The sequence below is a fragment of the Sitophilus oryzae genome, unplaced genomic scaffold (assembly GCF_002938485.1).
Source record: "Sitophilus oryzae breed Bouriz unplaced genomic scaffold, Soryzae_2.0 scaffold_942_pilon_pilon, whole genome shotgun sequence".
Classification (NCBI taxonomy): Eukaryota; Metazoa; Arthropoda; class Insecta; order Coleoptera; family Curculionidae; genus Sitophilus; species Sitophilus oryzae.
The window spans coordinates 847,927-872,462 of record NW_022147575.1 but is presented as its reverse complement, the minus strand read 5'-3'; the positions used below and the strand labels follow the sequence as shown (position 1 = coordinate 872,462).

General features: G+C 32.4%; 1 protein-coding gene across 3 annotated transcripts; it reads right to left on the bottom strand.

Annotated features, from left to right (window-relative positions):
• Window positions 1-1,368: 1,368 nt before the first annotated feature.
• On the bottom strand, window positions 1,369-22,487 carry LOC115891006 (luciferin 4-monooxygenase-like). Of its 3 annotated transcripts, XM_030911396.1 has the most exons (6): window positions 22,179-22,487; window positions 18,770-19,172; window positions 18,640-18,733; window positions 18,412-18,571; window positions 6,806-7,096; window positions 1,369-2,500 (listed from the first exon to the last, which is right to left on the bottom strand). In XM_030911396.1, exons 1-6 carry the CDS (start codon window positions 22,287-22,289, stop codon window positions 1,979-1,981), a joined length of 1,581 nt encoding a protein of 526 aa, XP_030767256.1. In that variant the 5' UTR covers window positions 22,290-22,487; the 3' UTR covers window positions 1,369-1,978. The 3 variants fall into 3 exon arrangements, with proteins under 3 accessions (XP_030767256.1, XP_030767255.1, XP_030767257.1); XM_030911395.1 differs by having other exon boundaries at window positions 18,640-19,172; window positions 22,179-22,486; XM_030911397.1 differs by lacking the exon at window positions 18,640-18,733 and having other exon boundaries at window positions 18,922-19,172; window positions 22,179-22,486.
• Between the last annotated feature and the right edge of the window lie 2,049 nt (window positions 22,488-24,536).

Below are 24,536 nucleotides of genomic sequence, written 5' to 3'. Positions count from 1 at the left end.
ACGAATTAGATTACTTTAGTTTATCAAATTGCAAGAAAGCAATGAAAACACGCTGTAAGCTGGAAGCCATCAAAGCAAGGAAAACACGCTGTAAGCGTGTTTTCATTTCTTTGGTTTGTGTTTGGCTCGGATTGAGTTGGTTTGGTATTGGTCGGTTTGGTTTTGTATTGGTTAGTTTTGTATTGGTTGGTTTTGTATTGGTTGGTTTTGTATGGGTTGGTTAGACTTTGGTCGGGTTGGTTTGGGTTGATTTGGCTGTTTTTTTTTCTTTTTATCTGTTTGATTGATATTTTGGTTTACAAGAGCGAAACAAAAGCCACCAAGGTTGGTTTTGATTGCTTTTGTTTCACTCTTCTGTTGTTTTTTTTTAGTTTTCCCATTCACACATTAACAACGCAGTTTTATTATTAAAAATGGCTATTTTTTCAAAATAAAAATAAAAAACAGAAAAAGAAAATTCAGTGAAACTAGCAACATGGCTTTTCCTTTTGTCGCTGTCACGTTAAATCAAGTGTTAAAATTCTCCATAACGTCAAATATGTGTCAAAAACTACGAAAATTAAATTAAAATATTTTAAAATTCTGTGCATAATCTCCATTTATTTTTGTTTAAAACTAAATAAACATGGTTACTTTTTGATAAAAAAAAAGAAAAATGCAAAAATCGTGTGTCAGGATAGTTCACCGGACCCCATTTAAACTTATCATGCAGCCATTGTTTCTTAATGTCAGGAATATTTAAAGGAAACTTGAAAAACAAGACAAGTAATCGTGAATGTTTTGTAATTTATAAAAATATAAATATTGATTAGATTTTTCTATTTATTATTGATCTGTTTTAATATTGAACCTGCAAATCTTCACTTGAGCTGTTTAACGATTTTAACAATTTATTAATAAAGTACTTTTCAATATTAAACTCCATTGAAAAGAAGAAGCAAACGTAAAAGCAGATAATAGGTACATTAAAAACGCATAAAAGATAAATTATAACAGAGGTATTGAAATTTAGAAAACGTCAACATTTGACGTTTCCAGTATTTTACCAAAACGTTCCGTATCAAACCGATGTTATTCAGGAACCGCTCTTTACCGTAGTTTACCGGTCTGGTTGGCCAGGTTTTGCAACGGAATACAGCCTTAATGGTTTTATAAAAGTGGCATTTCTTAACAGCATGATTCAGTTATTTTTGACTGATTGCAATTTATTTATGCATAATAACAATTTTTGTGCCTTACATTGTCTTTATTTATTTTGATTAACACTCATATCTAAAATTATATCGATGTTCGTTTCCAAGCTAACTGCTATTTGTTTGCGATGTAAGTTATATTACAGGTTATGCCTTGGGTAAGACAATAAAGCAATTTAATATGCAGGATAATATTGTATTTTATTTCCTATAATTTTATAAACGTTAATAAAAAAGGATGCAAGATTTTAGAAGGTATTTTACAAAAACGTGTCAATACTTCTGTAGAAAAAAAGTTAATTTTCATCTCTCCTATACCGGGTCCGTTTGAAAAGTGGCTCAACCCTACAACTTTATTATAAAAACGATTTGGGCATCTTTTAATCGGCCAGGATAAGTCACGAAAAACATCAGATGATCAAATCTATTTTTCCAAGACTCCTTGATTATAAATTAGTGTTTTTATGGCACTCTAAATTGAAATTTTAAATACGATTTTTTTGTAAGCAAAAATTTTAAAAATTGACATATATGTCATTCTATGCAGAGTGTCATTTCATATTGAGTAAAGTAAAAATATACCAAAGGTGCCGTTTAATTATCAAAAGTTATAGTCGTTTTTGGTGAAACAAGAAGTGACAAAAAGCAATTATATACGCCAATCAATCCTAATTTATGTCATATACTAACATACCAATTTTCGTTTTTTTTTATCTGAAAAAAATAAAAAAGTTATAGAGGTGAGCCGCTTTTGTGAATCACTTTGCATAATAAATAATAAATAATTATACACGAGGATCTGGATTTTTTCCAAAAAAATCTTTCAGAATCCTTCTCTGAACTTTTCCCGATGGTGTTCTTGGAATGCTATTCACAATTATCACTCCTCCTCTCAACCTGTGAGAATCTGTCAAGTGTTGATCAGTAAAATCAATCAGTTCCTTCGCCTCCAAGCTCTGATCGGGCTTCAAAACTACCAGAGCAGCAGGATGGTTGTCATCGACGCGATGCGGAATATCAAACGCCGCAGCTTCTTCAACAGCCGGATGGGATAACAGGGTATTCTCTATGATGGATGGAGTCACTTGGCCGTTTTGGTACTTGAATATTTCTTTTATGCGATCTGTTACGTAGATATAGTGGTCGTCGTCGTAATAACCTAGATCGCCCATTTTTATGAAACCGTCTTCATCGAATATATCCGTTTTATCCAAGTGGTGGTAGCCAGATGTCACGTAGGGTGACTTTATTCTAATCTCACCCTCTTGATTTGGTCCTAAAGGTTTCCCTGTCTCCAAATCAGCAATCTGTAACAAAATACAGGGTAGGAAGATCAATTTTGTCGTTGTTGACAAAGACATGTTGTATACAGGGTATTTCAAAAAACATGAGCCATCTCTCGTGAGGAGATTCCTCACGTAAAAATATGATTTATTTTTCATATAAACATAGGTCCGATTCTGCTTCGTAGCTTCAGAGTGTTTAAGTCTTAATAATCTTTCGATTTATTATAATTTTTTTCCTAGTACTTTTCGTGATTCGAATGAAATTTTGAAGGTAAAAGTTACTATAAGTGCTACATATTGCTAAAAATGCTAAAAATGCTAAAAAAGTGTCTATAAATTTATGAGGGACACGCATATGGGTTATCACTGGAATGGTTAAAAAAATATATGCCCCACTGAGATTTTTTTTATTTTGATATCAAAATTATGTAGGCCTTTTAATGCCAATTAAAAGTTATCTCTTGATATTTTGTCGGATTCGGCCTCCTTGATGAGATAAACGCAATTTTATTAATCACAATTAATAAAATTTAAATAAAAATAAATTTAATAAAATACATATTTTACCTAATTTACTATTAAATATTACTACTATTAATTATTATTACTAATAGGGTCCAACCTACAGCAATTTCAAATAAAAAAATAATGGTATTTAAGATAATTACAAAAAACCTAATTTTAAAAAGTTCTGAACATCCTGTAACTCTAAACCTATGCATTACTATACCCATGTTTATAGGAACTTTTATTCATATTTTTTGGTGAGAAATCAGTGAGTAGTTATTTAAAACTTTTGCAAATGAATGATATTAAATTCTTTTGCTATATAAGGTTGCTATTAGACTTCAATCAAGGCAAATTAATAAAATTGCGTTTATCTCATCAAGGAGGGCGAAATCGACAAAATATCAGGAGACAACTTTTAATTGACATTAAACTGCTTACAGTATTTCGCTGAGAAAAAGAGAAAAACGTCAATGGCGTACATGCTTTTTTAGAAAAATATTCCATTGATAATCCATATGCACGTCCCTGATGAATATGTCGACACTTTCTCAGCTTTAAAATATGTCGCATTTAGGGGAAGCCCGGGCAAAGTGAACACCCCGGGCAAAGCGAATATCCCCCACTACTCTCAAACTATTCGTTTGGCATCAATCACGTGACATAGCAACGCTCGTCTGTCTTTGCTCAATACGCGGCAAACACCTAAGTGGGAGAGCAGGCCATGCGGCGTCCGCAGAACGGCAAACTGTGTTTTCGAAAAATAATTTCGAGGTAAGTATTTTGATGATATTTTCTATATTATTTGTTTATTACTATTGGGCGTATTACAGTTCTATTACGTGTCAAAGAGCTTTATTATAATATATCGAACGGAGAATTGAAATCAATAGTTTTCTTATGAATTGACTTAACCTTAAAAATGGTTGTGCTGGGCAAAGTGAATAGGGCAAAGCGGATATGGTATCCACTTTGCCCGGTTTTTATGATTATTTAGTTTCGGTATTACAAAGCTCATATTTTGTTGCAGATGGTGCATAAATATGAAAAAAGACTAATCAAGGCTCTTGGGATAAAGATGTTATGCGGACGGCTATAAATTTATGCAAAGCCGGAGAATCGGTGAAGGGCACAGCTAAGAAATATGGTATGGCTTATGCGACTTTGTACAGACACGTCAAAAGTGGTAACGTTACTCCAAAACTCGGCAGATTCCGCCCAGTTTTCAGCAAAGATCAGAAATAGAGTTAAGGACCTATCTCAAAGACATGGATTCCGTGTTTTTTGGATTAACTCGAGATGAGTTTAAGAATTTAACATATACTTACGCCAAAAAAAATAATTTGAATTATCCAAAAAGTTGGGACAAGTATGAAAAAGCCGGAGATGATTGGCTACAATCATTTTTGTCAAGTCAAAATGCCATTACTCTCAGGACTCCGGAGGCAACATCGGTTGCAAGAGCGAAAGGATTCAACAGACTTTAAGTCGGACGTTTCTATGATAATCTTGAATATTTGATTGACAAATACAATATTGACGCATCTAGATTTTATTTATAAAATGGACGAAACCGGTATTTCGACGACAACTAACAAACCCCCTAAAGTACCATCAATAAAAGGAAAGAAACAGGTAGGCATAATTGCAAGTGCGGAGCGTGGCCAATTAACGACAATGATCGGTTGTTGCAATGCCACTGGTTCATTTTTACCGCCCTTCCTTATTTTCGCCAGAAAGAAGATGCAGTCTAGGCTACTCGACGGTGCTCCTCCCGGGACTCAAGGTACTTGTACACCAAATGGTTGGACTTCAGGTGAGGTATTTCTTGCTTGGTTGCATTTCTTTGTAGAATATACACGACCTAACGCCGACAAAAAGGTACTTTTACTTTTGGACAACCATGAGAGCCACAAATACTATCCTGCATTGGAATATGCAAGTAAGAATAATGTCATAATTTTATCCCTGGCCCCGCATACTACTCATAAAATGCAGCCTATGGATGTGGCCGTTTACGGCCCACTAAAAACCTACTTTGAAAGAGAGGTTAATATGTTCCAAAAGGCTCATCCTGGGCGCATTATAAATCAATACGACGTAGCCAGACTGTTATCACCAGCCTTTCTGAAAAGTTCAGTAGCCATAAATGCAGTTCATGGATTTGAACGGCCTGGCATTTGGCCAGTAAACAAACACGTTTTTGGTGAAGAACACTTTGAACCAGCGGATGTGATTGCAGGCAGATCAGATATGAATATTAGCCGAGTAAGCATACATTCCTTACAAACAATAGAAATTCCTGATACCGCTGCAGAAGCCTCATCAACTCCTTTGCCCTCACATTTACAAGAAAAGATTTTAACAGTTGATCCTCCAGGAGAAATGATTCCGCTTTCAGACAAACCCACAAAGAGCGACTCATCTAAGCCTCAACTTCAAGAAAGGACCCCAGAAAAAAATAATGTTCAGAGTGACATTGCCATTACACTAGAACCAGGAACAGAGTCACTTAAAGTTTCTTCTACTTTGGAACCGAATGCGACAAGTATTCCTGTTGTACATTCTCTAAAAGGTGATGCAATGGTACCAGAGACTTCAAAAAATATTCGCAGAAATAACGACCGTGACGACCCTCCACCGAATCCGGAACCTGGATGTTCAAACTTGCACCAGAGTCCCATATCATTAAGACCAATACCAAATCCTTATAAACCACTGACAACTCGTAAACGCAAATTTCAAAAATCAGAAGTTTTAACTAGTACTCCTATCAAATAAGAGCAAAAGCAAAAATTTGAAAAAAATAAAGTAAAGAATATTACTAAAAAACTAAATGTAGAATTAAACAAATTTCATAGAAAGACTGCTAAAAACCCTGTTAAAAAAGGTAAACAACCAAAGAAAATTAGGAAATTTGAAGATATTGTATGTTTTTTTTTGCGGTGAAATATATATTGAAGAAGATGATTTTCCAATTGAAGATTGGATTCGCTGTGGTCGGTATTTCCAATGGTGTTACGAAGAATGTTCCGCTTTCGAAGGCATAGGAGATTATATTTGTGATAACTGTCAGTCTTAATTTTTAAGATATTTCATTTAAATGCGAATTTAAGATTTTGTTCAGTTTATTGATTTTGTTTTATTAATTTTTTCTGTAATTAGATGAAGGTATTCACTTTGCCCGAACACCTTATCCACTTTATCCGGGGGTCCGGGCAAAGTCAATATTATCACACTTTTTTTTAATTTTGTTTATGTTTACTAAATACTCTACTTATAAAGTTAAATAATTATAATATATATAAAAGCAATTAATAAAGAATTATTTCAGATATTTGTTTTGTTTCTATCTCTTACACCTTTTCTGATAAAAGAGTGAACATCTTAAGCTATTCACTTTGCCCGGACTTCCCCTATACACAGTAACTTTTACCACTGTGCTTTTACCCTCAAAATTTCCTTTGAAACGCTAAAAGCACTTGGAAAAAAATTATAATAAATCGAAAAAATATTAAGACTTTAACGCCCTGTAGCTACAAAACAAAGCAGAATCGGACATATATTGATATGAAAAATAAATCTTATTTTTACTTGAGGAATCTCCCCACGAGAGGTGGCACATGTTTTTTCAAACACCCTGTATAGATGTTGTAGAGGTTGAAGATTGAACGAGTATTATTTTTATATATTATGAATCGTGAGATTCGAATCACTGCTTGTATTTTATTCAACCTGTTCTGCAACCTCGGAACTTATTGTCAGTAAAGAAACTTTATTCATTATTTTATGATTTCATATGTTCTTGTATCTACTTACTTTTAACTGAACATCAGCTAGCAATTTTCCTGAAGATCCAATCTTTGTTTCGTAAGCTTCTCGGTTTTTGAAGTCAAAGCAACTGATAAAAATGGTTTCGGTCGATCCGTATCCCATGGAAACCTTGGTGTGAGGCAGCAGTCTTCTGAGTTTCGACATCTGAGATGGGTTTACCGGAGCTCCACCGATTAATAGAGAATACAAAGAGGAAGTGTCATACTTGTCAATTGTTTCCTGACTTAAGGAGGTTATGCTGTGAGTGAAGTTGTTGGACATAAAGGTATAAGTTATCTAAAATATAATAGATATTTACGATTTACGATACAAGTGAGTTAACAGCATCATTAAGATACGCGTGTGAAAGTTACACATAAGTTAACACAAGTTAACTCGCGTGTATTCTACAATATTTTATCTACGTCTAACCAAAGAGTAGATAAGACAGGAGACGACAGTTCGCGCGGTACTTCTCATGTTGAGTGGTGGGGAGAGTGACCTCGTCTCGCTTGTCCCTTTAAATTTTCGTAATTTTTTCGCGGGAAATTTGAAATAGACTATTATTAAAACTTGCCTGTATAGCTTATAAATAGTTACTGTATGGGTAAAGAAATAAATAGAAATGAAAAAAAAAATAAGTTTTCTAAATATTATATAAAATAAATTATAATTAGAAACATATTTGTCGGGGAAGTTATATGTATAAATAAGTGTTATTTCATTGTAATTAAATACTGAATGCCTATTTTACATTATGTCACATATAAAAGCGAACTGCACGGTTCGAAGCAGACTTTTCACTCTCTGTACTTTGTCGAGAACGTTTGTAACAATAAAATCGTTTTTTAAAAAACAACTCTATTAAGAACGTTTGTAATAAAATCGTTTTTTAAAAACAACTCTTGCTAATTCAGACTTCAAAACTGGCGCAGTCAGTGCAGGATTTCGTGTCTTCCTTTCAGGTGTATCACACATGCAGTTAGTAAAATCAGGAAGTGCGGTTTCAACCCCTTAAACACTTGAAATTCGAACAAAAAAGCAATGAAGTGAAGGACAGGATAAGTGCAATCGATCCGGATTAGCTGTATCTAAACCTGAACGAGCAAAGAAAGTTAATCCTAAAACCAATTCCGACGAAGAAAGCAGAGAGCGGAGTCCAGGGGAAAGGACAGGAAAGACTTCAAAAAGAAATAAGTGCCTGTCTCTTTTGTCTCTTTAAATTTTGGTATACCACCTCTGTCAAAGGAAATCAGTAGGGATAGTTATAGGAGCAGTCTATCGCTGAACATTAGATTAAGAAAACAAACCAAAGAAGTAAAAAAAATTCTTACTAGTAAAGTAACAAAAAAAGTTACCTAATTACTATATTTTATTAAGTAATAAACAATAATATAAAAAATAAAATAAAATTTACGCTCATAGATCGTAAAATGAAAAAACTAACACGTTCATGAGTGTAGACGAGTTAGCGAACAGACTATCAAATTTAACAGTAAAACTTAATACACAAAATAAATAAAATGAATGCGAGAACAAGTGCTTCAGGAAATGAAAAATATGCAGACTGTAAAATTGGGATATTTTTAAGTCAAAGATACAAAATATTAAGCCCACTGACCAGAGCAGTAATACATTAAATGCACATATATTTAAATGCAGATCACTTTTACTAAAATATTTGTCGGGGAATGATAATAAAAGCAATATTTTTGTATATCGTTGGTAAACAAGATAAAATGACGAAGTCACTTTTACTAAAATATGCTACCGGCGTACCAGACGAGGATTTTTAAACAGCATGTTTTGAGTGCGTACAGTCACAATGAGTGGGAAAAAGCCGAAATAATGATAGAAACAGATTGGGATTGAACAATTGGTCAAATATTGTGCCGCTTTAATACAATGTTTTCTCAGATAGACGTGACTTAAGATTGCTTAATAACAGAATTGACGAGAACGCGACCGTTTAAAACGAACATCTTTTAAGTTTTGGCGGCAGATTACAACTCTTAAAAAGTGCAACGTAATTCAAAGAGATCAGTAACGATACGTACCTAGCGCACCTCTAGAGAAAACGTGTCGTGATAAGCCACTGTGTGATAAGACCGCGTTAAATACATTTTATTGCAGGTTGCAGCGGAACTTTAAAAACAATCTTACATTAAAACCGACATCCTTAGGAAGATGCAATGGCGTGGCGTAAAATGAATTTGAAAATTTTGAGCGGTTTCTATTAAGCAGTTCTAACGAACAAAACAAGGTGTACAAAACACAAAATTTCCATCAAAAGCCAACACAACAAAATTTCCAAAATCAAAAATAATTTTTCTAACACAACAAATTTTCCACACAGCAATTCTAACTATCAAAGATAATAATAGACAACCAATTTAATAATCAAACATCGAATTTAATCCACCCAAATCAAGTATTTTAATCAGTTCAATCAAAATGTACCTAATACAAATTTTAACCAAAACAACCTTGGCCTTGTCACCCAACCAATACAACTGTCTAACTAAAATGTACCTAATACAACTCTTTAACCAAAAACAACCTTCATCTTTGTCAACCAATTAATATTACCTCCAGGAGAAATGCCTCCCAAGACGATATCCAACAAATGGGAAGTCTTTGGACCACCTATAAATGTCTTCGTGCCAAAGCTCCATTCCAATTCACACCAGCAAAACAAAACCAGACATGCATGTCACCACAACTGGCAATCAGATCTTTTTATCTTTGCTTTGAAGAAAAGGGATAGTCAAATCCAATCATATCAGAATAGACAGTATCCAATACCTTTCCCAATTTTCAACTGGACCACCAGATTTCACCTTCCAAAGGAATTATTTATCAATGATTACAGCGAAGATATGAAATAATTATGCGTGCCAAGACACAACTGTAAACGCATCCTATGAACAAAACTATAATTATACCGATTACGTAACAATTATGACAGATACGAAAACCAATATTCTGAAGAAGAATACCTGTTCATAGTTGGAAGAAAATTTCAACAGGAACCCGAATACGAGAAAAGCCGTTGAGGAACAAAAATCCTGCACACAGAGGGAAATTTTCGAAACCCAGCCAGAAAGGAAGGAAAAACATATTAGAAATAAGCATCTGTTCAAGTAACGTAGCTCTTCCGTATGTAGAAATAAAAACATCCTAAGTTAAAATTATTAATCGATACCGGAAGCCTCGCGCTCTCCATTTTAAAACCATCTATTGGCCAAAGAAACTTTTTTTTTCCCGAACTGTGGTCTATCAAACAACCAATATAATCAAAACAGCTATTGGTCAAGAAATCAACAAAAAATATCAAGCTGACCTCTCATTCCCCGGAATTTGGAAGTAATCATAAAATTCAAATTAATTTATTTTATTTGATTTCCAATGATTATTTCGGATAGAGTTATAGAGTTTAAAAGACTTAATAAATATGAACTTAAATATCGGTTTTAACTAATAAAAGATTAATAAACAATTTTGTCGAAATACCGTTCAAATATCGCCAACTGAGGAAAATAAATTTTTCTTTTTTCCATAAACCCCTCAATGAAAAACTAATAAAAAAGTCTAGCAGTTAATACTTTTCAAGGAGAAAATTATAACTCGACCAGAAGAAGAGTTTGATTACAATATCAAATACAAAAAGGCAAACAAAATCAAACCCAGCCGGATGCGTTATCAAGAATTACCAATAAAATCCAAAGGAGTTAAACTTAGCTTAGAGACAGAATCAATCGATAATAACCCAGGAGATATTGACAGAAGTAATCAGAAGAATTAATAAAAATGAGAGAAGTTTTACCTGATATAGAGAAGAAAAGAATTAGAAGAAATGTTAGGAATAAAACCTAAACCAAAAATAATTATCCACTCCAGATATACAAATAAGACCACCAAATCCTATAAAGAAAAAAAAGAATCAACTGATCTAGAAACACGTCATACCTCTCTAGAGAACCAATAATAGGTCCTCTATTTCAGAACGTTCTGTATTAAACACTCTTATAAAAATCAAAAGTAATATTCACCTACGGAGAGATCGATAATATAAAATGTAGACACGAACAAATATTCAAAAAATACTCGAATATATGTAACTATATCCACAACGCCGATCAACAGAAAACTTTATGTAAAATTCTCTCAAGGAATTTATTGACCCCAAACAAACCTATGCTATGTATCTTTTAAAGATCAATTAATAGTTAGAAATAGCTAGAAATCTTTATTATTACTTTACACAAAAATTATTTAAAAATACCTGCATTTAATTTTATTCAGGGTGTAGTAAGAGATTTCTAGAAACGATATCAAAACATTAACGAGTAACAAGAAAAACTTTGAAATGTACCACGACAAAGAAACTTGTCATCGCGATTTATCAGTAAGAATGAAAAACAGCTTTTAACATCAAAATTTTTACTGGCCAAAATGAGCGAAGATGTTGAAAACTACGTAAAACAATTGTGAGACTTGTCAGAAAAAATAAGTAAGGATCGAAATCCACCCATCATGGAAATTTAATTTAGCACCTGGCATATCTCGAAACCTTAGAACAAATCCATTATTGATACATTTAAAATATCAAATGAGAGCTTTTTAACAATTATAGATGCTTTTTCTAGATATGGACAAGCATATCATTTTAAACGTTTTGTAAGTCCCACGATAATCGAAAATCTATACACTTTTATAACCCATCACGGTTTACCTTTGAAAATAAGCAATCCGGATTGTGGAAACCGAGTTCAAAAAACAAAGTAGTAGATTTTTGTAAAACTCTATAAATTTGAGATACACCTATACAACACCGAAAAATTCAACACATCAAACTCACCTGCAGAGAGATTTCCTTATCATCTCTGATCGAGACATTATAGATGTACAAAAGTGATCATCCAAATCTTGAGTCCCAGATCAATTAATGGAAGCAGTCTATATTAGGATATAATAATTCCAGTTGTAGCGTAACAAAACAATAACCTTTGAAATAATTAAAGGGCATATAAATACTTACTGGACCCATTCGATTTAAAATGACGAAATAATAGTATCAAATTATATACAGCCCATTATATACAAAAACATAAAGAACAAGCTGAAGATCTTTGGCAGAAATATTCCAAAGTATAAACGCAAAGAACTAAAGAATTAATTATAACAAAACGACAGAATGAGAAAAAGACAAGATCCACCTGAATTCCTTAAATCCAGATGTAGTTTATATAAAAACGAAAAAGCTAGGGAGTGAAAAGATCAACCCTAAATTTAAAGGCAAACGATCCAGAAAAAGAAGATCAAAATTCAGTGTATAACAAATAAGGGAGCTTATATCACTTAAGAAATACAAGCTAGGAAACCTAAGGTAAAGAAAAAATCAAATTCCTTTCAGGAGAAAACAACGATGAAGAAGATCCAGATCCTGCTGATATTCCTGGTACTTCACGCGAAGACAATTTGTCACAGGACATCAGACACTTAAAAACTATACAAAACCCTATTTTGCCTATGCAACTAGGAACCCTCAGTTAGTTTATCTAAGCACACATTTTCTGCATTATATAGATATAAGCCCTATTATTAATCAATTAATTAATATAGGTTCAATGCTTTTCGCTTATTAAAAATCATGTAAATAAGAAAACGTTACTAACCATATGTCATATTATGGATTATCAGGAAAGTACTTTTATTAAGAGACACAGTTCTTGATCAGTTCAACACAAAATAAATTAAAAGAATCTTTATCCGCACATTAGGATAAGCGTGGATTGAAAGTAAATGTGTAGGAAAAACCTCTAAAATGGCTTTTCAGTACACTAGATTCTGAAGACGGACAAAAATATCAAAAATGCTATAAATAAACTAGAACAAAATCAAAAAGGCTTAATAAACGAAGCTAATTCCCACAAATTTCCTTATCGAAAACTTAATAAATAATTATAATAAAACAATTGATTCCCCTCTCCCTTTATCGAAAACTTTCTTAATAAATAATTATAATAAAACAATTGTTTCTCTAATAACTACAAATCCAAAACTAGAAAAAAGTCTGAAACTATCTCCAACAAACAGGCTGATAAAACTATATCAAATTTAAATGCATACTTGAATTTTCAAGGCATTGTTCAGCAATGGCTAATCTAGACTGCCAGGAGTCTGATTACTTCTTCTCGATAACTTTCGAAGACGCGATTATGCTTGCAAAGTTGAACGCCTTACATAACGTTATCATATCAAGCTACGGATTAAAATGAACTATTAAATTACTTAGAACAATTCTATAAAAATAACGAAGTTCCAAATTTTAAAAATGTATTAACCTATTATCGTAAGGTTATTGGGTACACAGGTAACATTTTCTGAAAATAAATTAATTTTTCACTGCTTACGTCTCCTATAATTAGATCTAAGGAATACACAGCACACCACCTATACCCAATTATCCTAAATCAAAATATTTTCATTCCCAAATGCACCCATTCCTGGCACAAGAAGACCAGTCCATACCAGATTTTGAGGGAAGAAGCATGTCCATTCCTGGTTAAGAAAATACTTCACATCAAGAAAAACTTCAATTGCACAGGACAGATGCACTATCCAACTACTGTCCGGAAACTTCAACTGTTCAATCGATCCACATCTGACATAAAAGAATCCGTCATTGAACCAAATCCACACAAAAGAAGTTCTACTCTTTATGCCAGCCAAAGAAGAACAGATATATACACAATGCAGAATCAATCAATGCATCAATGTTAAGAAACCAGCTTTAATGGAAATCCAGATGCCAAAGAGTGACCATCAGTTCAAGGAACATATAAGGCGATGTTCAACTAAGAGAAGAAGAGCATGCAAATCCTGCCTGTAATTTTGGCAATCTTGAAAAACCAAAGTCCTAAGAAACCAACTTTAATTAAATCCGAATGCCAAGTGACTATCGATTCAAGAACATATAGAAACGATGTTCAACTAAGAGAAGGAAAACCTTTAATCCTGCCTGAGGTACAACTAGAAAATCTTGAAAACCAAAGTCCAAATTCGAGATATATTGTCTTGAAGCTATCGAAGAGTATCCTTGACGATACGAACGAGATAAAGAAAAATTCAATGAACTATCACCGATCAAAGAAGACGAAGAAAGAGAACCTATCAGCCAAGTCATCTCTCGATATTGCGATTATTTTCATTTTGTCTAATAATTTACGAAAATATGCACCTAGTGTTCAGAAAATACCCACAACTCAAAGGAGTACTTTCCATGTTTTAAAGAAGAAATAGAACAGCGTAATTTCCAGTCCCACAGAGGACCCCCGAAAAATAACTCCGTTATTTTCTTGTCCAACAAGGGAGGATTATATGTATAAATAAAGTTATTCTTTCATTGTAATTAAATACTGAATGCCTAATTTTACATTTATGTCACATATAAAAGCGAACTGCACGGTCTGAAGCAGACCTTTCACTCTCTGTACTTTGTCGAGAACGTTTGTAACAATAAAATCGTTTTTTAAAAACAACTCTGTTAATTCAGACTCTCAAAACTGGGAATAAAGAGATAATAGAAAGCAATATTTTTGTATATCGTTTGGTAAACAAGATAAAAGTGACCAAGTCGATTTGTAAAGAAATGTTTTATTTACGTGTATTTTTACATATGCACTTGAACAAGTGTAATATCAACAATGTATGGGTTATGTAATAAAAAATACAGCTGCTCAATTTTTTTAAAAAATATATTACAATTTCTAAATCCATGTCTTCGATCTATGGAATTACATTTAGTTTAATAACATAATTATATAGTATATTTTATAAAAAGAAATACTTTTCAGGATCCCTTTGGAAAGAGTGAAATATTATGTTTGTCGAAGAATAAGACCTATTTTTGCAGTCTTCCCATAAGCACACACATTGCCACCCATCTCGTCTCTTTTCCTGCTACTCGTGTCCTGTCTCAGGTATTCATATTTAACAATAGTTACAAATTAGTACGCAACAAAAACGATACTAAAATTAAACCTTAAAACCTCTCAAAACGATAATATATGGAAAAACTCTGAAAACACCCTTTAAAAAGGCAAAAATGCAAGAAAACAACCAATCAGATTTGTTTATGTTTAAGCCTGATTAGCACAGCTGATTAGCGTCCTAAAATCATAGGTTAGAATAAATAAAATACGCCGTTGTCAGATTTTCAGATTTTATCTGTTTATCTTTGAAATCGATCAACTTTATTCTGTTTCTTTGATATTATCATTGCGAAAAAAGAACTTAAACCAACCTAAACTAAAAATTTACATTTCCGTATTAACATACGTTACTTATATCCTTCTTATATTATTAATTTATTTTCAGAAAATCTTGTTTATTTTTCAAAGAAATTTACTGGGCAACAGACAAAATGGAACTTGATGGGACCTTTAAATTTTAATATATCTGCGACTCTCTCGCGAAATTCGACTTCTTTGTTCACTGTCGTCTCTTGGCTTATCTACTCTTTGGTCTAACTATAAAAACACAATGAATTTTAAAAATTATTGTACTTAAGTATATACCTATCCTAAAAATCAGTTACCTTAATACCTTTGTTCAAATAACACCATGCATGGCAATGTCAATATGACAGAGTAAATACTATTGATGTCGCTAATTTAAAAAATGAGCGATTCGGAATGTATTTCCTCTGACATTGAAGAAGAGGCATTCAGAGCCATTTCTGGATTGCTTCCAGCAAGATCGAAACAGAAGTGTGAATATATAATCTAAGTATGGAAAATGGTGCACCCAAAAAAAGTACACAACTATGGAAATGAAAAGATAACATATTTTTCCAATTTAGTGCAAAATAAGTGTTTTACAAAATATTTTTTTCTTTTTGGTAGTCATCTAAACAAGGAGTGCGGTAATGAAAATGCCCGAGTTAAGAAGATCTTAACTCACTCAAAATGATTGAGTTAAGAGCTTCTTTACTCACTGACGTAGATAAAAGAAATTATCTACTGTGAAACTTTGTAATAATTAATAGATGATTTTTGAGATGTAAAGTAGTAAAATATTTTAAATTTTGTTTCTTAATATTTTCTGTTAAATTAAAAAAAATTGGTAGATTTGCGTCCTTATGTTATACAGTATGTCTATTATGAGTTTACAAGAGAAAAAGCTTTTTTATTATTGACATTTTCAGAAAAATGCTTATAGTTTATGTTTATACTTTTCTAAGTTTCTATACCGTTTTAGAGAGAATTAAAAAAAGACATGAAAATATAGAAAATATAGTTGAATTTTTTGTTCTAAAAAAACCGCAAAAAATATGACGTTAATCAAAATTAATAATAACTATCTATCAAAGAATGAAGTCGAAATTATATTACCATAGAAACGCCCTTTAATTTTTAGGACTTTTTCCTCTTATAAAGACAATCCGGGGACATACTGTATATGAATTGGCAGGGTTAGGGACCAGGAAATAAAAAAAATATTTAAAAAATTGCCGACGTTTTGACCTATATTCTCGTCTTTTCCAAGGCTATTTTCAGCTAAAATATTCTTTGGTCGATCTTAAACATGTGGCTTTATCCTGATGATAGTATAGGTACAATTTCAATGATACTGTACAAAAAAAAATAAAATGTGGGTGGAATTATTTTGATAGTAAATTTGCAAGGTGTTGATAACATTGCGCAAGGTATTGCAAGGCGTAAAATTTTGAAAATTAGAAATTTTTTGGAAATGTTTTTAATTTTTAGTTAAAAAAAACATAAAATCTTCATAATATGGCAACATAGGTAGTATATTAAATTTACTAGAAAAAAAAACATAAAAGATTCCGTGGTTCTCAAAATTATTTTTAAAATATCTCGGTTATTTTGAACTTATTTGTAAAACGGCTGAGAATATGTTTTAGCCGGAGAGCTGGCGACATATTTAGAGAACATATTTTAGGCAAGTTAGAATAACAAAAAAAAATAAAGTTTAATAACTTGTGAACCCAGAATCCTAAGTCTGGCTGGTGGGTTGGGGGTATTTCGCTACTGCGCAACCCATAACCATTTGCAAAAAAATAAATCCAAAAAACATTCTGTAGGCAACTTGAAATTTGTTTATTCTTAAATTTTAGCATCTATTTAACCTAGAAATAAGTGTGCCAGACTTTTTTTTCGGGTTTAAAGTGTAACCAGACCATTCCAAATATGTTTAATTATTATACCTGGAAAACATATTTTAGGCATTCTAAAATTTTTACATCGTGTTTATTAGATGATATTAAAAAATGTGTGTTAATTGCCAGACGAATTCGATGGGATTTAATACTTGCCAGACGCGAATAAAGATTTTAAATGAGCGCGACAAGAAAGTCTTATGAGTATCTATAAGCGCGAGAAAGATAGTTTATTGAGACCCGTCGGCAGCCGATGCGGTTGACGTAACAGTATTTTGGAGTATGTACTGCAAATTTTCATAAAAACAATTTTTTTCGGTTTCATTTCAATTACTTGCAGGCTTTTAGTTGTGTAGTTTGTAAAAAATTTAATAGTGACAAAGTTATTGTTTTTGATGAAGGCACACTACAAAAATCTAAAGAATTTTTAAAAGTGCGCCAACAACATGGTTTAAAATTTAAAGAAGTAGTTTTACCAGAAAACGTAGTCCCGACAAAAGGGTACCATGTACAGTGCTAAAAAAATAAGTATTCTGGAATTTTATTAAAGTACCTACCATTGTTAATCTTTCTAAATAGATTCAAAAGTAAGTAAAAGGGCTTTACTTTTATGCTTAGGCGTTAAAATGACTATTTTATATTGTCAATCAGGTCGCAAAAATTAATAATAATATAATATGTCACAAAAGTATAATAATAATTATACTTTTGTGACGTTTGAAAAAAATATATTTTATATTATGCTAATTTTTAAATAATTATTCGTCTTTTTATTGTTTCAGTTACAAAATACTTAAATTAAAAAGTCTTCTTATTGAAAGGATTTCAATCATACATTTTTATTAAAAAATGTTTCTTTTTATTTATTCAATATTAGTTTTTTTTTAGTTTTTACGACTCCAAAATGCTGTTACGTCAGCCGCATCGACTGCCGACCGGGTCTCAATAAACTACCCTTTCTCGCGCTTATAGATACTCATAAGACTTTCTTATCGCGCTCATTTAAAATCTTTATTCGCGTCTGGCAAGTATTAAATCCCATTGAATTCGTCTGGCAATTAACACATATTTTTTAATATCATCTAATAAACACGCTGTAAAAATTTTAGAATGCCTAAAGTATGTTCTCCAGGTATAATAATTAAACATATTTGGAATAGTCTGGTTACACTTTAAACCCAAAAAAAAAGTTTGGCATACTTATTTCTAGGTTAAATAGATGCTAAAATTTAAGAATAAACAAATTTCAAGTTGCCTAAAGAATGTTTTTTGGATTTATTTTTTGCAAATGTTATGGGTTGCATGCGCAGTAGCGAAATACCCCCAACCCCCCAGCCAGACTTAGGATTCTGGGTTCACCAGTTCTGTCTGTTAAATAAAAGCTTTACAGTATTTTGATAAGAATAAGAAAAAAGGTTATATTTACTTTATATTTATCGGTGAGGTATAGGTACTTCTCAGCTGAAATATTGGATCCAATAATTTTGGTAGATCCTGTCAACACACAGACGCTTGTACATATTAAGGCGGATACCCAATAGAAGGAGGCAAAGTGCATTATCATCCCTGGTTTCACACTTCCACATCTACAAAAAATTACTACTATTAAAAAGACCTTACTAGGGCTAGAATAGAATCTCTCTAGTAAACCTACTCAAATGTATATATTGCAGCATTCATGGCAGATTTATTTGAAATATATACCCCTTTCGGAGATGACGTAGTACCGCTGCTGAACATAATAAAAGCTATATCGCTGTCTTTTTGTTTAACCGGACTAAAAGTCTTCTCGTTTTCATAAAACTGATTTTCTATGGATTTCATTGTAGGATACTTATCAGAATTTCCCATAACAACTAAACGCGCAGTACTTTCACACGATGTACTTTCACACAAAGCCTTTTCTACTGTATTAACAGAATCTTGATCAACAAACATTAATTTTGGTCGTACTAATCCAATAAAATACTTTATGTCGTCTAGTGATAGTCTTGGATCGGCGGAACTAACGCATCCTCCAAGGTACAGCGTTCCCAATATTGGAATGATGTTGTCTAGATTGTTTTTACAACATACCAGTGCCACATCTCTTGGTTTGAAGTCCAAGCTCTTCATCGCAAGAGCAAGTTTTATTGATCTGGCTTTTACTTGGCCATACGTTTCTGATTTCTCAGTGTCACCGTCAATCTAAAAGTTTGTTTGAAAAAAATGCTTATATTTATTACTCAGGGCAGTTTAATCAGTCAGTATCAGCAGACAAACAATATCAATAAACAAATATTACAAATATTATTTCAACACCAGTGTGCCAACACCGGTGTCGGTGTCGACACCGGAGCACCGGATAGCCCATATTTCACCACCGGTGTCAAACGGTGTTCCGGTGTTTGGAACAGGCCTAGTTTCATCTCGTAGTAATTTGACTTTCGAAAAATTCGTTTGCCAAAAATATGCTTTTTACGTCAAGCAGTTTAAGCACAATAGTGGTTAATCAATTACCCAACTTTTTGGAACACCCTGTATGATTTTTTAAAAAAAATTCAAAATAGGTATGTAATAAAACCAAATAAATTATGCTTGTCCAAGCGTTTTCCCGAAAGACTAACCGTTTTTTAAATAACAATTATTGTAATATTTGAGGGGCGTTTTCACCCTCTTGGAATTTGAGATTCGAGAAACCCCTCCTTATCGAACCTCTACACCCACAGTCAATCCGTTTGCCAAAAATCAGCTTTTAACGTCAAGCAGTTTAAGCAGAATCATGATTACTCAATGGTCATATTTTATGAAACACCCTGTATAAATTTATAAAAAATCTTAAAATATGTAAAACAACAAAATAAAATATACGTGTTTAAGAGTTTTTCCGAAAAACTCACCGGCTTTTAAATAACAAATATTTTAATATTTGAGGGATAGTTTCACCCCCTTAGAATTCGAGTTTCGAAAAATCCCTTCTTATCGGACCTCTACACCCTAAAGTCAATCTGTTCTCCAAAAATCAGCTTTTTACGTCAAGCGCTTTAAGCAGGATCGTGATTAATCAATGACCAGATTTTTCGAAACACCCTGTATACATTTTTTAAAAATCTTAAAATATGTAAAAGACAAAATAAAATACACGTGTTTAAGCGTCTTTTCGGAAACTTGACCGTTTTTTAAATAAAAAATATTGTAATATTTGAGGGGTGGTTTCACCCTCTTGGAACTGGAATTTCGAAAAATCCCTTCTTATCGAACCTCTACACCCTAGAATCAACCTGTATGCAAAAACTGAGCTTCTTACGTTGAGTGGTTTGAGCAGGATCGTGATTAATCAGTATGTCAGTCACTTAAGGATTTTATACCCCGCTGGTAAGCGAACCTTTAGGTCGGCGTTTACATGTATTTACCGACTTTAGGTCGGCGTTTACATGAGTCGTTATGGCAACCTAGTAAATCGGAATGAGCAAAAATACGAAGTATTTATTACATAACTGCTTAATCTGACGCTAGATTCCATGCGCTTGGGAAAATACTCGCCTTCTGTCTTTATTCAGTACATCTTATTTTACTAAGCATGTTGACCGTACTCTTCGTACACATGAAAACCGGCACCCAAGACCAGAAATGCCGACCCTTAGTATATTAGTATAGATTCTAATGGACCGATTTTGATGATTTTTTAAGCAATTTGTAGCTGAACTATTCGACTTTTTAGTATCTCTTCTAAATTAAAAATAAAAGTTGCCATCTATCAATTATACGAGAGAAAACAATATTTTGATATTTTGGTGAAACCTTCAAACTAGATGTTAACTAGAACATTATCTAGATGTATCTTTTCTCGATAGTTTTTTTTGATTCATCTCAAAAAGCATTAATTGTTTTAAAATATTCGCTTTTTAAGAAAACTAACATTTTTTTTTCTAGTCCTAGTCAACAGACCTATAAAATAGTATTTATGATTTATGGAATGTCACTGTTTTTGAAAAATCGAATTACTATTGTCTGTTGGGCAGTTAGTTAATCTAGCAAATATGGTCCAAATAAGTCCAAAAGTTTATCTCCACCATGATCAATTAAAAAATAGCTGACACTTCAGAACGTAACACCATTTCTACTAGAGTAGACGCCAATAAACAATAATAATATGACCTTTCAGTGACAGTGACATTACAAAAACAATAATAGTTATTTTTTATACAAGACGATAAAATGGTATTTTATGGTCTGTTGGTACGATAATGCAATTTTATCGTCGTGTATAGAACAATATTTTTTTCCATAGCGAGTTACGATTTAAAAAATATTCAGAAATTATTATTTCAAGGAATTTATTACGAGTAGAAAAAATATTTTGCTGGGTTGGCGTTGGTTTCTATGTAATTTGACAAATAAATAAAGCTGTCTCTTTAGTTGTCAGTTTTAAGTCAATATTTCTTAATTCTCTTTCGTGTCGATTGCTGATTGAATTGGAGCCAGAAATGGCTCAAAACGAAATAAGTAAATTACTAACAGATATTCAGGCTGAGGCGACAAACGCCATATCCAAACTACTTCCATTTAAATCCCGAATAACTTATAAAAAGGAACACAAAAATTTTCAAAAATGAAAGCAATTAAAAAACGTGCGAGAAGAAATAAAGTTTTTAACCTATCCTCCCTGTTAAAGTATCATTTATTATACCCTGGCGGTTAAAGTACCATTTTATCTACTATTTTTGATAGATATGGCAATTTTAACAGTTGCTATGGAAAAAACACTATTTTATGAGTGTGTTGATGAAGACCCAAAATCAATGCTAAAATTGCTGTAAATCGGTAATGTTTTATTCAAAAGCCAATATATCCAATAAAAATAAAGATATTGAGATGAATCAAAAAACAAATAATCCAGAAAAGATGTACCTAGATGATAAAATGATTTCTAAATTTCTTGCTTTGTTAACATATTCCAAAGGGTGCTTTAAATTTCCATCAAAATATCAACATTTTGTTTTCCATCGTATAATTGACAGATGGAAACTTTCATTTTTAATTTAGGAAGTCAAATAACTTAGCAGCAAATTGCTTAAAAATAATCAAAATCGGCCTACCAGCACAAAATATATTAAACTTTAAAATACATGACAATTTTCAGGTGCCCGTTTTTCATGCCTCTAAACGAAAAATAAGAGACTTTTTTAAATAATGACATCAAGAAGCACATACCTGAAAAATTCTGTCTTTTAATTCTGCAGCTTTCTCAAAAAAATATTCGGCAAAACCTTTTAAAATAGGTTTATGGTTACTTTTTGGTCCTTGTATAACTAATTCCTTCATCTTGATTGGTATTTTAAATTTAAAAAAATAAAAAACACGTATTTAAAGAAAAACACAAAGATAACATAATCACCGTAAACAGAATGCAAGTGCAGTTTTTGTAATCTGTTTTTATAATTGACTATGGCGTTCTATTAATACATCACACAAGCACAACTCAAGTGTGCAATAATTGCACTATTCACTGAAAATAGTTATTAAAAACAAAGCATTGTAAATATTGTTTGAGAAAACTACATTGCGAACCTAGCAATGCAAATATTCTTAGAAGTTATTGTTCTATACAGGATGATCCAATGTTTGGGTTTATTTTTTTCACATTTTTGATGACTATTTATGTTATGAAAATACTTAATTAGCTTTATTAATAAATTGTTTAAACATAATTGTTATTAATAACATTCTCAGCTAATAAACCATTGAAAAAAAAGGCGCCAAGGATGGCTTGGAAATCTACACTATCGCGCTCTCATTTTTTATGGGAAAGATACAAGGAAAGATATACCTATGGGAAATATCATTGTGAAGTTTGGAATATAGGTTAAGGAATAAATTGGATATATTTGATCTATCTATAGCAACCAATTGGATCTCACCTTGATCTCACACAAGGAGTTACACAGGGTGAGTCTTAAATAAGTGCAAATATTTTCAGGGATCGTATATTTCGACCCCAGAAACACGTCTATGAGTTTTTTTTCACCAAAAAAAGATCTTAAAAATCGTGCATTTTCTTTTAGATTTCTCTGTATATTTTTCGAAAACTTTTTGGAACTGCCTGTTCACCGCAAATTTTGCCACGTTATAATTCCTTAATCTCAAATATTACCATAGTTACGGTTGTGGTTACGGCATTACCACGCATTACTCTATGTTTACGGCACTAATCCCTTTTAGCAAATACAGAAAAAAGCCGGTGGCTCTCAAAATATTTCAAAAAAAAGTTTATATTATATTTTCAAACTATTTTTAAACTTTTTCAACCGTTATTTTCGACATATCTGAAAAATGGTAAAGAGAAAATATGTTTCTTTTATCGAAATCTACCAGCCCTAAAAATATTTGCACTTATTTAAGACTCACCCTGTATATAGCTTTTGTTACGAGTAAAAAGGGGATGGGGGATGGGCTAGTTGAATTTGACACTTTATTTCAATTTAATAATATATTTTTCTATTTCTATACTTAGACGTAAAAGTGTTTCACTTTTATGCCTAGGTGCTAAAATTACTTTTTTATATTGTCAATAGGCGCAAAATTAATACTTTTGTGACATTTTAAAAAGATATATTTATTTATGTTTGTTATAAAATTACTCACATCTTTGTTGAAAATTTTAAATTTTTTCCGGCAATAATATACCCGGCGCTCCATTTAAATTAACAAAAATGCTACTGCTTTTCGAATGACGTTGCAACATTGTAACGCTGACAATAACTTAGACAGATGGAGCAGGGAGCAGGTGCCTTTGTGTGAAAATCCAAATTTTCGAAAAAAAACCTCTAACCTCTAAATTACAGCGTTGCCATGAATCATCCTGTATATGTTTTCTCGACCGTGACATTGAAGTACGATTATAAAATTAATATAAATATTTATTTATACTTAAGTAGAACTATTTCATAATACCATGTGTTAGATGAAATGTTTAGCTTAGTCAATAACAAATCTAGAGCAACTATGTTATTATTGACGAATAATTTCAATGCATAATCCATTTTCTGTAGTTATCTTGAATGGCATCTGAAGGTAGACGACTTTTAAACGGCCCACAGACGATTCAATCTGTTGTACAACAAGTTGGACGATTTGGTTTGATCCAACTGTTTGAACGATAATCGTAACGTCTGTGGGCTTGTCGTCCAACTTGTCATTAAGACGCGGTTGGATCGTTTGGTAGTTCAGCATGTTTTAAAAATCTGTCGTACAACTTGGTTGGATCAACGACAAGTTTGAACGTCTGTGGCTTTTTTACCGACTTGTTGCTACTATGTTAATACAGAAGTACATCGTGTAGCGAGATTGTGGTGTTTCATCATGGAGGAAAATAGGCAGTTTTGGACAGAATAACAGAATTTATTGAAATTTATAGAGACTCATCATGAGATGAGTTATCATTAGAGAGATTATTAGAGACTCGCCATTAGAGAGACTATCATCCGAAAACAACGCGACTACTAAAGCAGCTACGGTTTTTTTTACATGGTTTATGGCATAGTCAAACATACACTGAGTCACTGAACTAAT